General features: G+C 48.0%; 2 protein-coding genes across 8 annotated transcripts in view; both read left to right on the forward strand.

Moving 5' to 3' along the window:
• The window catches only part of KPNA7 (karyopherin subunit alpha 7), a 49,505-nt gene extending 48,530 nt beyond the window's left edge, over positions 1–975 (forward strand). For all 4 annotated transcript variants that reach the window (XM_027683467.1, XM_027683472.1, XM_027683468.1 and 1 more), the window contains one exon: positions 757–975. In XM_027683467.1, coding sequence (XP_027539268.1) covers positions 757–837 — 81 coding nt within the window. In that variant the 3' untranslated portion in view covers positions 838–975. The remainder of the gene's footprint in view (positions 1–756) is intronic.
• A 3,085-nt stretch (positions 976–4,060) lies between these two features.
• SMURF1 (SMAD specific E3 ubiquitin protein ligase 1) overlaps positions 4,061–18,724 on the forward strand; it is a 45,562-nt gene continuing 30,898 nt past the window's right edge. For 2 of the 4 annotated variants that reach the window (XM_027683560.1, XM_027683561.1), the window contains exon 1: positions 4,061–4,226. In XM_027683560.1, coding sequence (XP_027539361.1) covers positions 4,172–4,226 — 55 coding nt within the window. In that variant the 5' untranslated portion in view covers positions 4,061–4,171. The remainder of the gene's footprint in view (positions 4,227–18,724) is intronic. The other 2 variants (XM_027683562.1, XM_027683563.1) reach the window with 1 other exon arrangement.

An 18,724-nucleotide genomic window follows, 5' to 3' on the forward strand; every position in this document is an offset into this window, starting at 1 on the left:
AATACCAAATGTGGAGAAGTTTCCTCCTTCAGAGCTGAGCTGGCTTGTCACTATGAATGGAAGCCTCCTACTCAGCTGATAACAGTGCTCAGGTTGCATTTGGATTACTTGACCCTTCTCGTGGTAATGAATCTATGGAAAAAGAGGCTGGGACACCAGCTAGGAGCTGCAAGAGTCCAGTGACTGTCACAGATGCCATGCTTGGTCCCAGCCTTAGTCTTGCAGATGGGAAAACATCAGGGAAGAAGCTTAAAGGTCTGGCAGATCTTGGAGCTGGGGCTCAGCCTGGATGTGATTGCAGCAGGGAACAAATGCCTGGTTTAGTCCTTTGCCCAGAGCGCAGGGTCTGTGGGATGTCCCTGTTGAGGGACTGTGGGGGAAGCTCTCCCACACACCAGCACCTTCCTGAGGGGCTGGATGCCAGGGGGAGCATCTCTCCTAAGCAGTCCTGGTTTGTTGCTGTTCCATTTGAATTTGAGTGAGTTCTGCCACTGCAGCCACTCTTTTTTCTTCTCTTCTGGTGTCTCAGCCCATAGGCTTGGCTGCTTTTGTGTGTGGGATGCAGGGACACTGCAGCTTCAGTGTGCTGTCAGGAACAGGAGCACTTGGGTCTGGTCTCCCAGGGCTCTGTTAGAGCTTCTTACAGCAGCTGAATCTTTAAACCAAAAATAAAACAGTAAGTTGCTGTAAAAAAAAAAAGCTTAGGTTTTTTTCAGATGCAGACCCTATAACTGGTTGATATCACTTTCCTCACAGGAAAACGCAGACCTGGAGCCTCAGACTGGCCAAGATGGGCTGTATGATTTCTCAGTGGAGAAGCAAGACTTCAACTTCTGAAGATTAAAGCATGACACAGCTCTGAGCTGGTGGGTGAAGGTGCTTTGAAAGAGCTCAGACATCCAGTTCATGAGGAGCAGAGATGCTGAGTCTTTTTACTTCTGAAACTTGTCAATAAATTGCACTTCTGGCTTTGTACCTCTTGCCTTTGATTATTTTCTCCCCACTTTTAAGGTGCTGCTGCAAATGACAGGGCCTGTTTTTTCCAGTAGCATCTGAAGGCCTTGCAGAAATGTGTTGGAGCTCCTGGGCATGTTTTCTGGGTGGGAAATGTCTTCTAAGTACATTAAGCTGCTGGAGAGCAGCATCTTGCCACCAAATCCTTGTACTGAAACTTCTAGGCTTGACTTGGAGTAGCTGAAATAGCTCTGAGAAGGGTTTCACCCTACTGCAGACTCCATCACCTCTATAGGAGGAGATGCTTTTGGCAGAGAAGGAGCTGAGCCAGGGGAAGGTGGGTCACTGTCCTTGCTGTGTGTTGCTTCACTTGCCCATGGAGGCACTGGAGTCTGGATGTGGGAGCTGCTGAGTAAATGCTGGTCCTTTGGAAGGGAAGCTGTCAGAGGCAGATGGTGCAGTAGGAACGATTCACTTCTGCTGCAGCTCCCCTGGTGCCATCCACCAGCCTGGAGCCCATGGACCTGGACTGCCCTTTAATTCTGAGGCCCCATATTTCAGGTTTCCATTGCATTCAGTGCCCCTTGTCCTTCCTCTCTCCAAGCCCTCCAGCTGTGGTCTGTGAGCAGAAGCTGAGGATGGAGTTGATGTGGCTCTCGAGTCCAAAGGTTCTGTGCTGTGGGTTCACAACACGCTGCTGGACACTGCTCCATCCCTGCAGTGTTGGTGGACAGGGCTTGAAGCATCTCAAAGGCTTTGCTCAGTGTGAGATGAGGGGGCAGTTTTCCCTCCCGGCTTTGTGGGGTTTGGCTCTTCAAAATGACCCTGGGTGGGCTCAGGGCTTTGCTTCCTCAGCTGCAGTGGGAGGTGATGTGACAGGCAGCTTAATCTGGAGGGAAAATCTCCTCTTCAGGAAGCCGAGACTCTTCCTCCGCCCTGGCCCTGCTCATCAGAGGATTTATGTGTTTCTCCTGCAGGCCACCCAGGGAACAGGGAGTTGGTAGTAAAGTCTGTGCTCTGTGCCCTGGGAGGAGCTGTGCAGCCCCAGCTGTGGGTGCCAGAGCTGAGTATCACTTCTTTAATATTAAAATGCCAGGATCTGAAATGCAAAGTGCTTCCTCGATCCAGCACTGTGGCCTTAAAAACACACTAAAGCAGTGCCTGAATGTGCAACTGAAAAAAAGCCTGTAAGAAACCCTCTGTGCCTGGGGATTGATGCTGAGGGTGGTGGCTGGGCTGTGTGTGTGCTCTCCTGCTGCTGACAGGGCTGATGTGGCACCTGGGAATGGTCACATTTCACTGGGTAAAATGAATCTGAGGAAGGTGCTTCCTCAGTGTAAGTGGAGACACAGACCGGAGCCGGGGTCTGTGTGACCACCCTGACTTTGGAGTGTGTGGAGCATCCCATGTGGCTTTTCCCATGGCTAAGCAGGGCTGTCCCTTGCTGCTGCTCTGATGCCTAAAACCAAGAGAAAAAGAGAAATGGCAGATCTCTTTGACTTTTCTCCTGCATGTGCTGGACATAAACCTGTGACAGATGGTCTTACACAGAGCCCTGGGGCCTTCCCACTGCTGTGCCCCTAAGTTACAACACTGTCCTTGCAGCCCTGGCGGCAAGGAGGAGGAGAGCGCATCCCTTTGCCTGGAGAGTGTTGGGATGTGCCTGCTGCCTGCCCTGGCAGCTGGAGGACTGGGACCAGTGCCTGATGGCTCACCGAGGCTGCTGTGGTGTGGGCGTGGGACCTGCAGGCAGCTGCTTACCTGGCTCACTGGAGCTGCCCTGCTCTGGCCCCAGCTCTCCTGCCTGGGGCACAGGCACCAGGAGAGGCAGTTTTGGCTTTGGTGCTCTGCTCTGGGGGACTGGAGGTACCTGCTTCTCCCGGTAGGATGGGATGGGGGATCCATGTGGAGCAGGGAGGGTGAGATGCTGCTGTGCTGCATCCCCAATGCTTCCTCAGGGCAGCCCGACCTCCCTCTAGAGACTCATGAAAAAAGGTAATTTTTCTAATTAAAGCCTCCAGTGTCCTGGCCCCAGGGGAGCATTTGGAGTCAGAGAACCATAAAGGCTGGAAAAGACCTCTGAGATTGTCCAGTCCAACCTTCAGCTGAACACCCCCAGCCCACCAAACCCTAAATGTCACACCTACTCATTCTTTGAACGTCCCCAGCGCTGGTGACTCCACCACTGCCCTGGGCAGCCTGGGCCAGTGCTTGACCACCCTCCGTGCCACCCCTGAGAGCCCTTATTCACCCCTGTGCCAACCTCAGGCACCCCGCACACCCCTGAGAACACCTGTTCACCCCCAGACACACCTTTGCACCCCCAGACAGCCCTATTTGCCTCCGTTCCACCCCCAGGCACCCTCACTCCCCCAAATTCACACCGTCCCTCCCTATTCCCCCCCTTCCACCTTTATTCCCCCCAGTCCTTCCCAGCCCACCCCTGCACACCCCCCATTCCAGCCCTATCCCCCTGTTCCCCCCATTCTCTCCCATCCCAGCCCTATATGCCTTATTCCCCCCATTTCTCCCCTATTCCTCCCCATCCCTCCCTTATTCCTCCCCAATCCATCCTCATTCCCCCATGTTTCCCTCATCCCATCTCACCCCTATTCCTCCCCCCGCCACCCCCATTTCCCCAGCCCACTTCTATTCCCCCCCCATTCCCCATCCCGCCCCCGTGCACCCCTATCCCCCCATTCCAGCTCTATTCCCCCATTTCCCCCCATCCCAGCCCCATTCCCGCCCCATTCCCCATAACCCCCCATCCCACCCCCTCTCTCCCCCATTTCCCCCCGCCAGGGGGCGCTCCCCTCACCCCTTCCGGCGCATGCGCCTCACCCCGACCTTCCCTCCCCGACCTTCCCATCATGGCGCCCGTGCGCGGCCGCGCCGCCGTGCGCGCTGACGTCACGGCCCTCCGGCGTGCGCGGGGGCGTGTCGGGGGCGTGGCCGCCGTTGTGCGCGGCCGGGCCGGGCCGGGCGGGCGCGTCGGCGGCGGCGGCTGCGGGGGCTGAAGGGGCTCGGGGGGGCTCCGCGGGGCTGAGGTGAACGAGCCTGCGGCGGCCGCCGACACGCGGGGCCAGGGACCCCCTGGCATCGTGAGGAGCGGGCGGGCCCGCATGGCGGGGGTGCGCGGGGCCGCCGGTTGAGCTCGGCGCCGCCGCCGCCTCCTCCTCCTCCTCCTCTTCGTCCTCCTCCTCCTGCTCCAGGCGCGATGTCGAATCCCGGTACCCGCCGGAACGGATCCAGCATCAAGATCCGCCTCACAGGTAACGGGGTGGCGGCACCGCCGTGTGTGTGTGGCCGCAGGGCCCGGGGTCCGCTCCCCCCTCCCCTCGCCCCCTCCCCGGCCTGGCCGTGAGGGGAGGGGCGGCCGGGCCCGAGCTCCCAGCGCTGCTTAACTTTTATCCAAGGCTTTTCGGTTCCGCTTCCACCTCCGTGGCCCCGCGGTGCCTCCTCTTCGCTCTTATTTATTTATATTTTTTCCCTGCCCCCCCGCCCCTCCGTGGGGTGCTTGAGCCCCGCCTTGGGGTGACATAAATCTGGGGGCCGGGGGGGTTTGTCACTGTCTCCCCCTCGTTTTCCAGCAGGTCAGGGCGCCCTGCTCCTTCCTGGGGTCTTTCCTGCACCCTCCCTCGTGGAAGGTGCCGTTCACCCCCCACACGCACCCTGACTCTTCATTGGGGTCTCTTCTGTGCTGTTCCCAGCTCGGGGGGATCTCTGTGATACCCCCCCTGCACTGCGCTCCTCCACGGAGTCTCTTCTGCACCCTCCTTGTGTGTGGAGGGGTCCCTGTGACACCTTTTGCCCCCTCCCAGCCCTCTCCTGGGGTCTTTTCTGCACCCCCCTGTAGCAGACCAGGGCACCCTGCTCCTTCCTGGGGGCTCTTCTGCACCTTCCCCCCTGGGGGTGTCCCCGTGTCCCCCCCTTCTCCCAGCCACACCACCCTGCCCCTTCCTGGGGTCTCCTCTTCACCTTTCCCAGGAGGATTCCCAGGGCCACCTCTCCCACAGACTGGCTTTCAGCAAAGCCTTTCATAATTTGCCTCACTTCACTTTAATTTAACACCCCCCCCAGCCTCCCGGGTGCCGAGGAGGAGAACTCAGTTCCTAACGAGAAAACATTCATTTAGTTGCTTTTGCCCTTTTTTTTTTTTAAAGTGTGTTTCATTATTTTCCCTCCTTCCCCCGACTTACTCTCTCACCTGGCAAATATTTCATTCAACTTTGGAAGTTCCTTGCCCGTGCAGGAGGTGACACCCAGGGCTGTGTGTGTGTGTCCTGCCTCCCCGAGAGGCCTCTGGAGGGTGCACGGATGGATAAACCAATTTGTGTTGTACCCTGGAAGATCTGGATTAAGGCTTTTGGAAGCTGCTCCGGTCGCTGCCGAGCCTGCTCCTTTAATGGGAAGAGACACAGTTCCTGCTTGTTGAGGCTGCTGTGTGAATTATTAAAAAAAATAAGGTCCAATCCAGTCTTTCAAAGGCAACAAGTGGGTGCTTGGAGATCTCTTGGGCTGGAGGAGCCACGGAGCTGCTCTGGGTGACCGGTGTTGATCCCTAGAGAGGAATCCCATGTCTGTGGGTGCATAAATCCTTGGCACATAACGAGAAAACGGTGCTAGTTAAACTGCAGTTACAGGTTAACTTGCTCCTGGCACATAACACACTCAGTCAGAGGCAAAATAAAATAAAAGTCCTGGTGTTCTTTTAATCCTTTGATTCTGCACCGCTGGTGCTTCAGAAGACCAAAGTTTGTGAGGATAATGTAAATCTGAAAATCCTTTTCTTGGACGCGAGAAGGCTGGAAATATTTTTAGGTTGTATGGATGATGTTTGATCTGAAATGAGTTTTGTGGTGATGTATACCAAATGTCAGCTCAGTCATTAATGTGGCTTATTTTTATGCAAGTCAGTCAATAGAAATGTGAGTTAAGTAACTTAGGCCGTGGTCATAGCCCTTCTGAGCTGGAGGAGATCATTTAAATAACAGAGAGAAGCTGTTGGGTTTAATTTTAAAGGCTGAATGCTGCAGCAAAATGCTTTTTAAATTTTAGCATGCACTAGCCTTCTCTCCGAGCTGGGAACGTTTCCTGGAAGAGACTGAAGTTTCAGTTTATTGAGCAACTTGGTGGATTTATTTTTTATTACTCCCCATTTTTTAACTGTATTGAAGAAATCTCCTGCTTGCTCAAACACATCTTCTGTTTTTACAAGCAGGAAATCTGGGTGGTGTGACAAAAATTGCTGTATTTAATCAACAAATAAATTGCTCTGGGAGAGGTTTAGCTTTGGAATTGTTGGGCAATCTGAGTTCTTGGCTTGTCTGGGACTGGGTGCTGACTTACCTGTTTCAAATGGCTGCAGCCAACCTGACTGTTGTTTGCTCATCTCTTTGGCTGTTGGGAAGTTTGAGCAGATGTAGATCAAGACAGAGGACTTCTTCTGTTATGATTTATTATGTACCTTGTGTTTCCTGTGATTAGAAACCTTTTAAGTTTTGCAGTACTGAAAATAGCTGGGTAAACATCACTTAGGCTGGGGATTCCTGTGAGCATCAAGGTGTGAATGGGAAGGGAGCAGTGGTTGAATCTCTCATGACTTCTTAAAGACATCATTTTTTCCCTCATATATTGGACAGGTACTTGTGTCAGCAGCACGTTGAGGTTATTTGTTTGAATGTATCTAAAAGTTCTGGATCCTCTGATGATCCCCAGAAGTGATCTCCCAGCTTGCAGTGTCAGTCTTAGCCTGATGCAAATCACAGCGAAGTAAAATGGCAAATAATGCATCCTGTGTGGAAATATTGAAAAAAACAACATCAGCAGTGAATTGGATGGAGGTTAAAATGACTTTGTGTCCTGTGGATCTCAAACATGCTCATCTCCTGTCATGTCTCAGTTCCTCCAAAAGCCTGTTCCTCTTATTTCCTCTGAACCCTTCACCACTGCTGGTGACGTACAAGCCACAGATGCTCATGGCCTTGTCTCTTGCCCCTTGGAGCAGATCTAGGCAAAGTAATGCAAAACTTCCTCTTAAGCCTGTGGTCTTTTCCTATCCTTGCTGTCATCAGGGCAGCACAGCAGTGGCAGATTTTCCAACACCAGGATGGAAAGAATCAAGTGACACTGTTGAGTGCTTGTGCTCCCCAAGTCAGCTCAGGATCCTCCACGGAGCACGTGTCCCTTTTTACCCATGTGCTTCCCCGAAACCTTTGTTTGCTGCTGCAGTTGCAGCTCCCTGAGGAAGTTCCAAATGGTTCATCATGCCCAAGGCTCACACTTGTCTTGCTCACACTCTTCTGTCACCCACAAGCACTGGTAGAACCTGCAGTCTCGCCGTGCTGGGTATCGGAGACGCGCCTGTTCCAGGCAGCTTGCAGGCAAAGGTTGCAGACGGAATTGGAAAGGCCATGAAGAAATGGACTGAACATGGAACTCTTCTACCAAAACAGGCTGCAAGTTGTGTTGTGGCTTCATCGGTTGTGGATTCTTCAGCAGGGGCTCAGCTGAGGTGTTAAAAGCTGCCTGGCTTCTGGGGCCATCATGGAACTGAGACAAGATTGGGAAGGAAAAGGCATTAGTTTAAACTTCATGGATCACTTCCTAGCTCTCCTGTATAGATGGCCACGTCAAGGACTGATGGCAAAACAGTTTCCTTAACGGAGAAGCCAGAGCCTGTGTAACAGGAGAATACAAATAATCATCTCCAAGCATCTCCCTCAGCTGCAGTTCAGAGTCCTCAGGGGGGTAGAAACGCTTTCCTCCTTGGAAAACCTGGCCTGGGAAGGTGCTGTGCTGCTGGTGGTGGCAGTTTTGGAAGGAGGGTGTAGGTGAGAATCCTCCCAGGTGTGGTGTCAGAAGCATCAGGGAGGAGTGAGGAAGATGATGATGAAGCGGGTGAGGTGAGGGGAAGAGCAGGAGGGGATTCGTAAGTGACAGGATTGATTCCTGTAGGGAAGGTGGTGGTGCTTGGCAGCAGCTAGGAAAGAGAAGAGGAAAGAAGTGACACAGAGGAGTATCCTGCACACACTTCCAGTTCACTGTAGTCAGCCCAGTTTAGGGAAGCCCCAGCCACACAGCCTGACCAGTTGGTAGCTGGTAAATGGGTGGCTTTGGGACTTTCTCCATTTGTAATTCCATAAAGGAATACAGTGATTTTGAGCAGAAGATAAAACGTTGCATTTCTCTAAGAGCAGTGTTCACTTAGGGTTGTTATAGAGTCACAGGCTAAAACATGTCCCAAATGTCAGGATGCTTTGCCTCCCTTTCATGGCTAATGCATGGATCGATGCAGCAGAGTTGACTCACTGATCAATGGCAACACTGATATTGGTGACCTGGACACTTTCATGTCCACTGGTCAGAAACAAGGAATATCTGTGTAGGGATCCCTCTGTCAGCATGGTAAATACACCATAGGGTGGCTGTAGCTTTAGGGTTGGACATCAGAAAGGCCACAGGTTCCAGGTGAAGAGCACTGGGGCAGGAAGGCGGGAACAGCTCTCTGCTCATCCCAGCCTCCCCGGCAGCCGGAATTGAATATCGAGCCAGTTTGGGGCCGTGGGGAACACGGTGGGAAGCGGCGGTTGAGTAGCTCCAAATTTATTCCTTTCTTGCGTGGTGACCTGGGAGCGCATCGGGATCCACGGCTCGTTATTCTGTTCTCCGAAGGATTTTCTGTGCCCCACGTCTGCGGGGAGCAGGGGCCCGGCTGTGATTGGAGCGCGGGGCTGGAGCTCGACACGGAGCTTGGCCACAGATTTCCTGTGTGATGCTGAGCAAGGAGCTTAATCTGCCTCTGCCTCCCTTCCTCATTTGCCTTGGGAGGCAGGAGCTTTTTCCTGAAGGTAAATTTGTGGCTGTGCAGAGCCCCGTGGATAGAGATGGCAAAGAGGCTCAGGGCATATAACTACGGGGACTTTAAGAAAAATAAAATGTTGCTTTCCTGGGAGGAAGTGGAGAGCACAGCCTTTGCATCCAGCCAGCTGGCATTTTTTGGGCTGCCAGAGTGGGAATCCAAAGAGCAGCCTTTTCCTCTGGGCAGGCTATGGGGAGCGAGTCTCCTTTTTTGTTTCTCCCAGTAAGTCAAAGCTGTGCCAACACCATTGTCCTGGTGGAAGTAAATTAAATCACCAGAAGGAGTTTGTTTGAATATCCCCCTCAGGCAGGGAAAGTAGAAACAATAACTACTCTATTCCTAACTTGAAACTTTCTTTTGTCAAATTGAATGTCTTCATATAAAGAAATGCAATTTGGGATGTGGTTGTGCAGTTCATGGATTCTTCTTTTTTATTCCATAATACCCACCAGTCTAAGAACAGTTTTCTCATCCATTTCCTGGAACAGCTCTATCACATTTCTAAACATTTGTAGCATCATCCTTTCTCTTTGTGTTTCAAAATTAATCACCAGTTCTGGGGTAACACAGGCAGTGTTTGATTTCTCAGGGAGGAAGTTGATTTTACACCACAGTGTTCTCTGTGCCAGTAGCGGAACTTTCCTGACAGCAACTCCGGGGCTGCTCAAACTGCCCCTGTAAACAAAGACCCACAAGACCCCTTAGATGCTTCTGGGCTGGCTGGAGGTTTGCATGGTGGGTCACAGAGCTGCATGGAAACACCATCCCTGTGTGTGTTTTGGAGGTTTACCTGGATCGCTGCCCAACTTGAAGCAAGTCCAGTTGAAATGCTTAGAGTTGGATTACTCTGGTTGGATTACTTGCTGCTATTTATGGTTCTCCAGTTAACTACTCACTCGGCTGCCGCGTTGGTTTGGGCTCTCTTGGTGGAGGCAGCGTGATAGGGCAGAGTGGTTTGGAGAAGACGTGATGAAATTGGTCTGCTGGGTGCGAAGTTTAGGTATGAGCACAGCAGAGCAACTCAATTAAGACCTGAGTGAAGAGAATATTAAAAAAAAAAAAAGGCTAGAAGAGATGTTCCATCTGTCACCTTTTTCCCTAAGTTAGGAATTGAACCTTTTTTTGGTTTTCCATTGCGATTCCTCTGGAAATAGTCAAAATATTACTTCGAGAAGGACTGAAGTCTGGAATATAATTGAAAGCTTTTACCTGTATTAGGGCTTAGATATTTTTCATGGAAACAGATGCTGATCTGTTCTCCCAGAGTAAAATGAACTTACTGAAAATGATTTGTTCTTTCCTGTACCAACAGTTGCCAAGGGACAAAGGAGTTGGGGACATCTTGAGTCTCGAAGTACTTGTTGACAACCACCGTGTTGTGGATCTGTTCAGGATTTAGGGAATGTCTTTGTCGAGGTCTCACAATAGTCCTCGATGCTTTGCCATCCCAGGATGCCTCCTCTTTTGGCAGTGAGGACAGCACTACAGTTGATCCACTTCCAGCTCTTTTTACCTTGATACCATCTCACCTTCTCTGGCATGTCTGTTGGAAAACCTGGAGTTGAGCCTGCGGGTAGTTGACATGGAGCATTTGGCTGGTGGGGAGGAGGCTGCCGCTCTCAGATTGTGATGTTTCAGGTGCTTACAAATGAGTTCCTGCAATGCTGAGGCAGTAACTCAAGATGTTATCTCCTTGCTGGTCTGCTGACCCTCATTGCCAAAAATTTGTCACCTGCCGCGAGAAAACTGGCGGAAGAAAACCTGTGGTCACACTTCAGCTGCTTCAGTGCAGATTCAGCTTCCCCCTGTAAGTCTAGCTCGAGGATTCACACTAAGATGCTGAACAGTGAAAAGCTGAGGCATGTGCATGTATTGGGAGTTTTTGGAACAAAAAAACAGAGACAGCAGTGATTTCTTAAACCACGCAGCGTGTATGTATCAATTTAAAAATATTTATTTAAGTATTAATGTAATATTAGAAGAAAGCTGCAATGGGTATTTGCTAAAAGGGAGTCAGTAGGTCCGTAACAGGTTAAGATGCTACATGTTTTTCAACTTTGCTTCACACCCCTTTAAAGGGAAATTCAATAATTTGTGAGAGGGGATCCCTCAGGATATTTTACTGTTTTCTATCTCTTTGTGAAAGTCGTAAAACGCAAAGGGGAGACAAAGCAAAAATGCTGAAAGTTTTTCTTTCACATATTCTCTTATGGACATGGTGAATCTTTGGGGGTGTAGGATCTGGATGATAAATCTGAGGATGCTTGAGTTGAATTGGCAGAGTAAGCATCCATGCTGTTTTAGAAAGAATCTCTCCACAGGGCTGTAATAGCTTGATGCCTTCCTCTTCAGTAAGTCATTTTTGTCAAGTTAAAGGCCAAAATTCAAACTGGCTTGTTGTCAAGGACACTAAGCACAGCAGGCAAAAATCCCCAAGGCTACCCAATTCACAGCATAGATAGATAAAGCTGGCAGAGCCTGCTTTACTCGTCTTCCCCTCCCCCATGAAAAAAATCCTCTTCCCTGGTTTTTTGTTTGTTTTTTTTTTTTGAGGATATGGGCACTATTCCGCATACTAATACAATTTAACAGAAAGTATTTAAATGGAAGGTTTGTTCGTCTGTTTTGTGGGTAAAACAATCCATTATTGTTTGGGAGCAACACGCAGGAATAATGCACAATCCCCGCGGTGCCGGCGGGTGCCGCAGGCAACTGTTCCAGCTGTGCTCACCTCGGCACAGCTGGAGGGGATTGTCCTTGGCAGGGCAGCAGCTCCGGTCCCGGCGAGCACCGGCCCCGTGTCGTGGCTCTGGTGGGATGGAGCAGTTCAAACGGGTTAAACTCATTACCCTAAACCGTAAGAAAACGCTGGAAAATCCCGTGGAATTTTACACTTCGGGTCCCGAGTCTCTCCCAGGGCTGTCCAGCAGCGCATTTAGGGATGAAGGCGGTGTTAAACCACACTGTTAACTCCAGGTATTATTGACCAGGAGTGTTGTGTGTCCCTGAATGTCCTCACTAATGTACAGTTTTTACCCATGATTAGTTTTTCTGAATGGTGGATGTTTCTCTCCCAGCCCATTATGAAGAAGCCCTGCTGAAGAAAAGAAGATGTGTTTCTTTTCCCTTCATAGGTAACCTGGTATTATCCTTCTCTTGCAGTAGTTTTTGCTTTCATAGGTGACCAGTGGTAGGTAAAGAAATATTCTTGATAGGATTCAATCTTTTTTCCTCAAGTTGATGAGATCTTTCTAGATACACTTCATTATTTGGAGTAAAATGCCATTTTTGGATGAGTGAATTGGGAAAAATGGTGGGGTTTTTGACCTTTTCATAGGTATACATTTTTGTCTTCCTTAAAAATCTGCCTATTTTCTCTAATAATTACACTAAAACAAAATGCATAAGTTCTTATCAATTTAAAGTTTCCATATCTTGTTTACTTCAGAAAATAGCAAACTAAATTTGCACGTGTTCGAATCTGTGTTTCTGATTAATCTCCCTGGGGTTTCCAGAACACTGTATTAAAAGCTCTCCTTTGTATTTTTCTCCTGAAAATAAAGGTTAAAACCCCACGGAAGACAGTTGCCTTCTTATTTATACTGAAAAATAATTTCTTTATTTTGGCAACTCCTAACATCAGCCTGAACTTTCTTTTTCATGGTCCTGACCTTTCTTCCTCACACCCGGATGTGGTTCTGTGTTGCATCCCCTGAGCCAACCGGACATTACAGCAGAAAATTCAGTCCCTGTGGTCAGTGTTTTTACATCCTTTAGTACACGGGGTGTATGACCCACAAAGTTTATTGGAAAGGAAACCTCTTTTGAAATCCACGTGCTCCATTTTCCTGGAGAGCAAAAGTGAAAAAAAAAACAACACCAAAACTCCAGACTGCAAATGAACTGAGTGTATGGATTGTGCTGGTGCCTTTAAATAATTTTTTCACTACACAAGTGCAGAATTTAGAAAAACGAGGAATTTCAATTTGATTCAGACTTCCAGTGATTGATGCACTTCCAGGGGAATCCTTGTTCTTCATCCTTGCAGCTGATGTGTTTTGGTTCTTTTCCCGTGTGCAGACATTTTTGTAAGCATGGGGGAACTTCTCTTTCAACTCTGGTTTAAAATGCAGAAGTGTCATATCCTGCAAGTGTAAGTCTGATTAGCAGACACCTCGTCGTTGAGAGGGGTTTCTTTAACATTAACGGGAAGAGAATCCGTTAATTTTGAGTTCAGAATGGAGTGTGTGAATGTAAGCTAAAGGTCTGATGTCAGCCTTTGAAAGAGAAATTGGGTGGATTTTCTGGGCTGTTTGCTTCAGAGCTATATATTCCTAGGAATTCCAAGCAGTGTCCCTCGTATCTCTTTCTCAAAACCATCTGCAGAGGGGTGACAGGCTGAGCACTGCAGTGGGCATCTCCATATCTCACGTGTCTGTAAATACCCAACTGAACAGATCAGAGGGAACCTGGTGGGAAAAAAACCAATGCCTGAAATGTTGTGGCTTTTGGGATTTGCAGAGAACTTTTGTGTCTCTGAATTTTCACCTCCCAGCCATTTCTTGTGTGCGGCATGTATAGGCTGTGATGGGCTGATGTGTTGAACCCACCCCTGAGATTGTTTCTAACCAGGGTGAAAATACTTCTGCTGAGGCCCCCCCTTGCACAGATGAGTGCTGAAATAAGGTGGGATGAGATTAAAAGGGAGGAGTGAAGTTAGGGAGCTCAGAGGTGCCAGGGAGGGGTTCAGCTCTTTGAAACATGGTGTGGTCCATCAGCTGGTGGATGTTCTGGACTCAGAGAAGGGCTTCAGTGGTGAACTCAGGCTTTAATGACTTTATACAACTTGGTAACTGTGTGATGTAAGCAAGTTGTGTGATGTAACCAGACTTGGATTTACATCTCTGCCCCTTTTCCCAGAGATCCTGTCACTCATTCAATAATCCAGCACCCTGTAAAAAGCACAGGAATGCTGTGGAAATAATTCCCAGGCTGTGGAAATAAGTGTGTGGCTTTTTGTAAGACTGACTTCTGCATATCGGGCAATAATTAACTAAAATATAGTATGTTACATTTACAGCTAATATGCCATAATAGGAACACCTACAGCTTTTATTCCTTCTTTCCAAGATTTTTAAGGAACTGAATGTTGAGATATTTTTCAATGTGTCTGTTCCAGCACAACAAACCAGCACAGCTATGAGAGGCAGCCGGGCAGCCTGACACCAACCTGCAACCCCTAGATCTGCTTAGGGTAATGGAATCAGCTCCAATAATTGGGCTGTCACCAGCTCTTAGCAGTGCTTTTACATGGTCGAGATGGAGACTTTGTCAGACAAAAGAAACATGTAAATAGGTGCTTTTCTGTGTTGTGTTCTTTGGTTTAAAATTAAATACCTCCTTGCAGCTAAAGGTCTGTCGGCTAACAGGATAAATAACACTTCAGTGTAACCCAGCAGCTTGGCTCAGACTTCCAGCCACAGTAATTTCTTTTATAATTTTTTTATTTGTGCAATCACAGAAGTAATTGGGCTTGTCTACAAATAATGTTTTGATAAACTTCAATAGAAATTAGCAAACCAGCCATCAAATGGGATTTATAGAAAGTTGCTTGGGAAAATGTGTTGTAAGTAGTCTGCAATTCAAGGCATTTCCTTCGCAGGATGCTTATCAAGTCTGCATGTGCTACTTCCAAATTGAACTAGAACGTAGATGAGAGCTATTTTTGATAGAAGGGGGGGGGGAAGAAAATAAAGCCCAGTTGGAAAGTAGTAACAGGTTTTTTTTCTCATTGCCTTAGGATGTAAATCCTACAAGTGTGCAGGGAGAAAACAGACTTTGAAACAGCCGAAGAAAACAGATTTATCTGTGATGTCTGAGGTGATGCTGGTAGTGTAAACGTGATTGAAATAGTCATTGTAGGAGTGGTGATTAAATATAAGAGAAGCCTTTGCATAAGCTGACTTCTCTTTGCTGCTCCATATGCCAAGTAAAGGCAGAACGTCCTGCTTGTTTCTGGGATGTTCCTTCCCCAGGGAGGCTGTATCAGGAGGAGCAGCTGCCAGTTTTAAGGATTGTTGTGTTCCCAGATGCCAGTGTACAGCTCTTCTTTTATGTGCTGGTTGTGGCTGCCAGCCTCCTCTGGGCTGGTGGAGTTAAAAACGTTGCAAGACCGAGGGGAAAATGGTCAAGCAAATATTTTGGGGGGGATTTCTTCTAAATTAATCAGTTTTCTAGGCTTTTGGTCTTTCACAAATCAGCAGTGAAGCCTGGCACATGGAAGCTGTCTACAGAGAATAAACTTAGGGACAGCTTAATCTTCTTTCCAGAGTAAAAAATTGCCAGGCTGAAAAGGGATCTCACCTGTCATTCTCCTCTGGACTAATTTTTGGCTCTTCATCTGATATCAGTCAAATTTGATGAAGGCAGAGATGTTAAACATACCAGGGCTCCAGGACTCATGGGGATGAGTAGCTTGGTGGAGCAAATCCACCCTCCCATGATCTGACAGAGGAGACAAGGAGGGGTGCCAGGTCCTGGTCCCAGTCCTGTGGACAGGAGATGTGGAAGGAACAACCCAGGAGAGTGGGAGAGGAGCTCTGAGGTAGGAAGGGGAAGGATATACATGAATTAAGTCCCCACACCTATAGGTAAACCAAGATTCATGCATTTGCACAACTGCAGTGAGAGTGTTTTGGTTTTTTCTTGGTTTATTTTTTCCTCCAGAATTTAACAGCATTGAGGCAAACATCCAGATGACTTTATCAAGCACCTGTAATAACACTCCCTATATGTTTGTTTTGACTTAAGGGTTTTGTTTTGCCTCTTAACCCAGCTGAAATCGTGTGTTAATTCCTTACACAAAGCCTCAGCTGTGCCCTGTGAGCACGTCGCTTCCAGCATCAGCCACTGCATCAACCTCCTACTGGCATTTTTTAATTAAAAGAACAGCACTATCACTTCAAATTAGTGCCACATAGCTTATTGGAGTAAGGAGTGAAATGGTGTTTAAAGGTTTTTCTCTCGTGAAATTTTTTTATTAAAATTCGCTCTCTTTAGGTTTTATCTGGAGTTTGTCATTCAGTGCTTGGACAATATCTGATTCTGAGGTGTGCTCTTAGTGATATGAATGCAAACAAAAGGCTGACTTTTAATATCTTGACTATTTGATAAACAAGAATCACCTTCTTAATAAAAACAAAACAACAGACAAACATTATATTATTTTATGCTTCCCACAAAGCTGCATCAGCCTGTTTTTCAAGTGCATTCCCTGTGTGGAGAAAGTAGTGGAGGAATAGATATTTCTGGGAGCTTCTGTGCCATGAACTGTGAAGAGCTGGTTTTTGTAATCCTGTTCAGTGAAATTGTTAGGCCTCTGTTATACTAAATTACTGTGAGAGCAAGAAATATATCCAGGGGGAGGTAGCCCTAGTGAGAATTTTCCTCATACAGCATTTCATTTTATCTGGAATATTAGCACTGTTAACCATCCATGTGAAATGCAGTGCATTGAATCTGTTTAATCAATTTAAAGTGGAAAGCAAACGTCTTAGGCTTTGACTGAACCAGCTGTCCTCATGCATTGGGTTTTTTAGATATTAAATTTGGGACTTTGGATGTGTTAATATAGTAGTTTGATAAAGAACTTTTTGTTTAAGAGAACTTCCTTCGTATTTTTTGTTGCGGGGTCCTGCAGCCAAGTGGTCAGTCACTTGCTTTAAATCCTGTGTCTGAATATGAAACACAGACATTAAGGTTGTATTGGAAGAGGCATCATATCTTTTCCTTCAAGCTCCAGTTCATTTATGGAATACCTTTGATCGAGGCGTCTCAGAGCCGTAGTGGGATTAGAATTTATTGATGTGATGGACACTGACATTTTGTACAAGGAAAACAGCAAACAGGTGCTGTTGCAGGCAGAATGATGAATGTATAATGTTGAGAAAATTGTGACCAAATATCCTGGTCAGAATAGTGCACTACAGCGTTTTCACCAAGATCCCAGCCTTTGTGACTGTGGATTCACTTGGGATTGGAAAGGGAGTTTCCATTAGTGAGTAGCTTGCAAGTTGTTAATAAAAATTGCCCAGGGGAGGAAGGTCCACATGTTTTTGTTAAGCCACTGTTGAGAGACTGACTTTGCAGTGAAAATGTTTATTCTTTAAAAAAGAAAAAGCTGTGCTAGAATGCTACAGGCATGCTCTACTTATCTGTTTTCATTCTAAACTCTATTTTTATTTTGCTCTCTGCAGCCAGTCTGTAACTAAAACATTCCTAGCATCTTTTGGCTGGAGATTCAGTCAAGGACGTTCTCATCCTGCTTTCAAGAAGATGATTCCAGCCTTTCTTGAAGCTTCTCCAAAGGAAATTTCCTTCTGTACTGGATATGGTGACAGTGAGGGAAATCACTGCTTATGGTCCAAAGGCTTAGTGACATCCCCTTGCTGTTGTCATGTCCTACTAAGCTTAATCTGAAAGCAAATGGAAGTATTTTAGCACAGCCTGATGGCACAGAAGATGAGTTGGAGTCACCCTGGATCTGTGATGTTAGTTCTGCTTGAGCTCACTCACCTCACGAGGTGGCTGTGAGCAGAATAATGTGGATGAATGTTTAGTGCACAAAGGACAGGGGCTGTGTCTGTAGGGACAGACCTCCCTCCCCACCTTCCGACTCCATCAAAGGGGATTTGCCATCGTGGACTGGATTTTCTTCCTCAGCCATAGATTGGCCCCGACCAGGGTGTTTGTTTTGTTGTTCAGCCCTGGTGACTGTCAGTAGCACTGGGCTGAATAAACAGAGACTATTGATCAAATTTGAAGTCATTAACTTGGCAGTTTAAATAGATGCTGGCCTATATGATTAGAACAAGGGAGTAACACATAGGCTGATACAGCTTTATTCGGAATAAAAGCCTTCTTTTCATGGAATCTTGTTTGGTGCCATTCAGCCCTCAGTTTTGTGCCTCCCTGAGGTCACGCAAGAATGAGACGTTTCCTTAAAATACCTGAAGTGAAGGGGATGGCTTTGCTTGTGTAAGAGAGTGATAACACGGGTGTAGTATGGATCTGCTGAACTTTGATACTAATTGCAAATCCTGTTTGGAAGAAGGGGGTGCTACCCTGAGGTTATTGGTTATTGGTTAACCACATCCAGCTAGGACATGTCCTGGGAGAAATCCCGCTCCATCTCCATGTCCAGGCTGGCAGTGTTACTCCCAGCTCCAAAGCAGCAGCAATTCTGGATTGTCCATCTCGCTGCTGCAGAGAGGAACACACAGCTGTTAAATCTGGGTGTTTACACCCAAACACAACGGGTGATTAATGACTTCTGAAGGAAGACGTTTCCTTTTGGTGGCTGCTGTGGTGCCACGTGCCCGTCAGCCTTCTCCATCATTGTGAGGCTGTGGATGGAGCGTGGCTGGGGGACACGTGGCACGTTCTGCTGGGTGAGCTCCGGGCTGCTCCCAGATCCGCTCCAGAGGTCGGGCAGCGCCGTGTGAAGGGCCCGGCACGGAGCACTGATAATCCCACTGCTGGGGCTGCTCCTGAGTCACAGTGCTGCCTGTCCCTCTGTCCCTCGAGAGCCTGCACATTCAGCACCGGGACACACACGGATTGACCCACATTCCCTCGGGCACAGCGGCCGTCACGTGCACCCCACTGCCAGGAAATCAGACGGGAGCTGATGTCACTCGGTTCACCCCAGTGTTTGCACGGCCCCAGCCAAAGTGCTTTTAGGGATTTACCACTTGGGTGACTAATAGGTGATTAGGTGGATTGGAGGGAGTGTGTCTACATGCTTCTTGTAGACAGGGCTTACCCTGTAACAATGGCAGCACCAAAAAAGTCTCTTATGCATCATTCTCTTATTGTCGCTTTTAAATGGGACCGGTTATTAAATCAGAC

This window comes from Neopelma chrysocephalum, unplaced genomic scaffold, assembly GCF_003984885.1.
Source record: "Neopelma chrysocephalum unplaced genomic scaffold, ASM398488v2 Primary Assembly neopelma1_65, whole genome shotgun sequence".
NCBI lineage: Eukaryota > Metazoa > Chordata > Aves > Passeriformes > Pipridae > Neopelma > Neopelma chrysocephalum.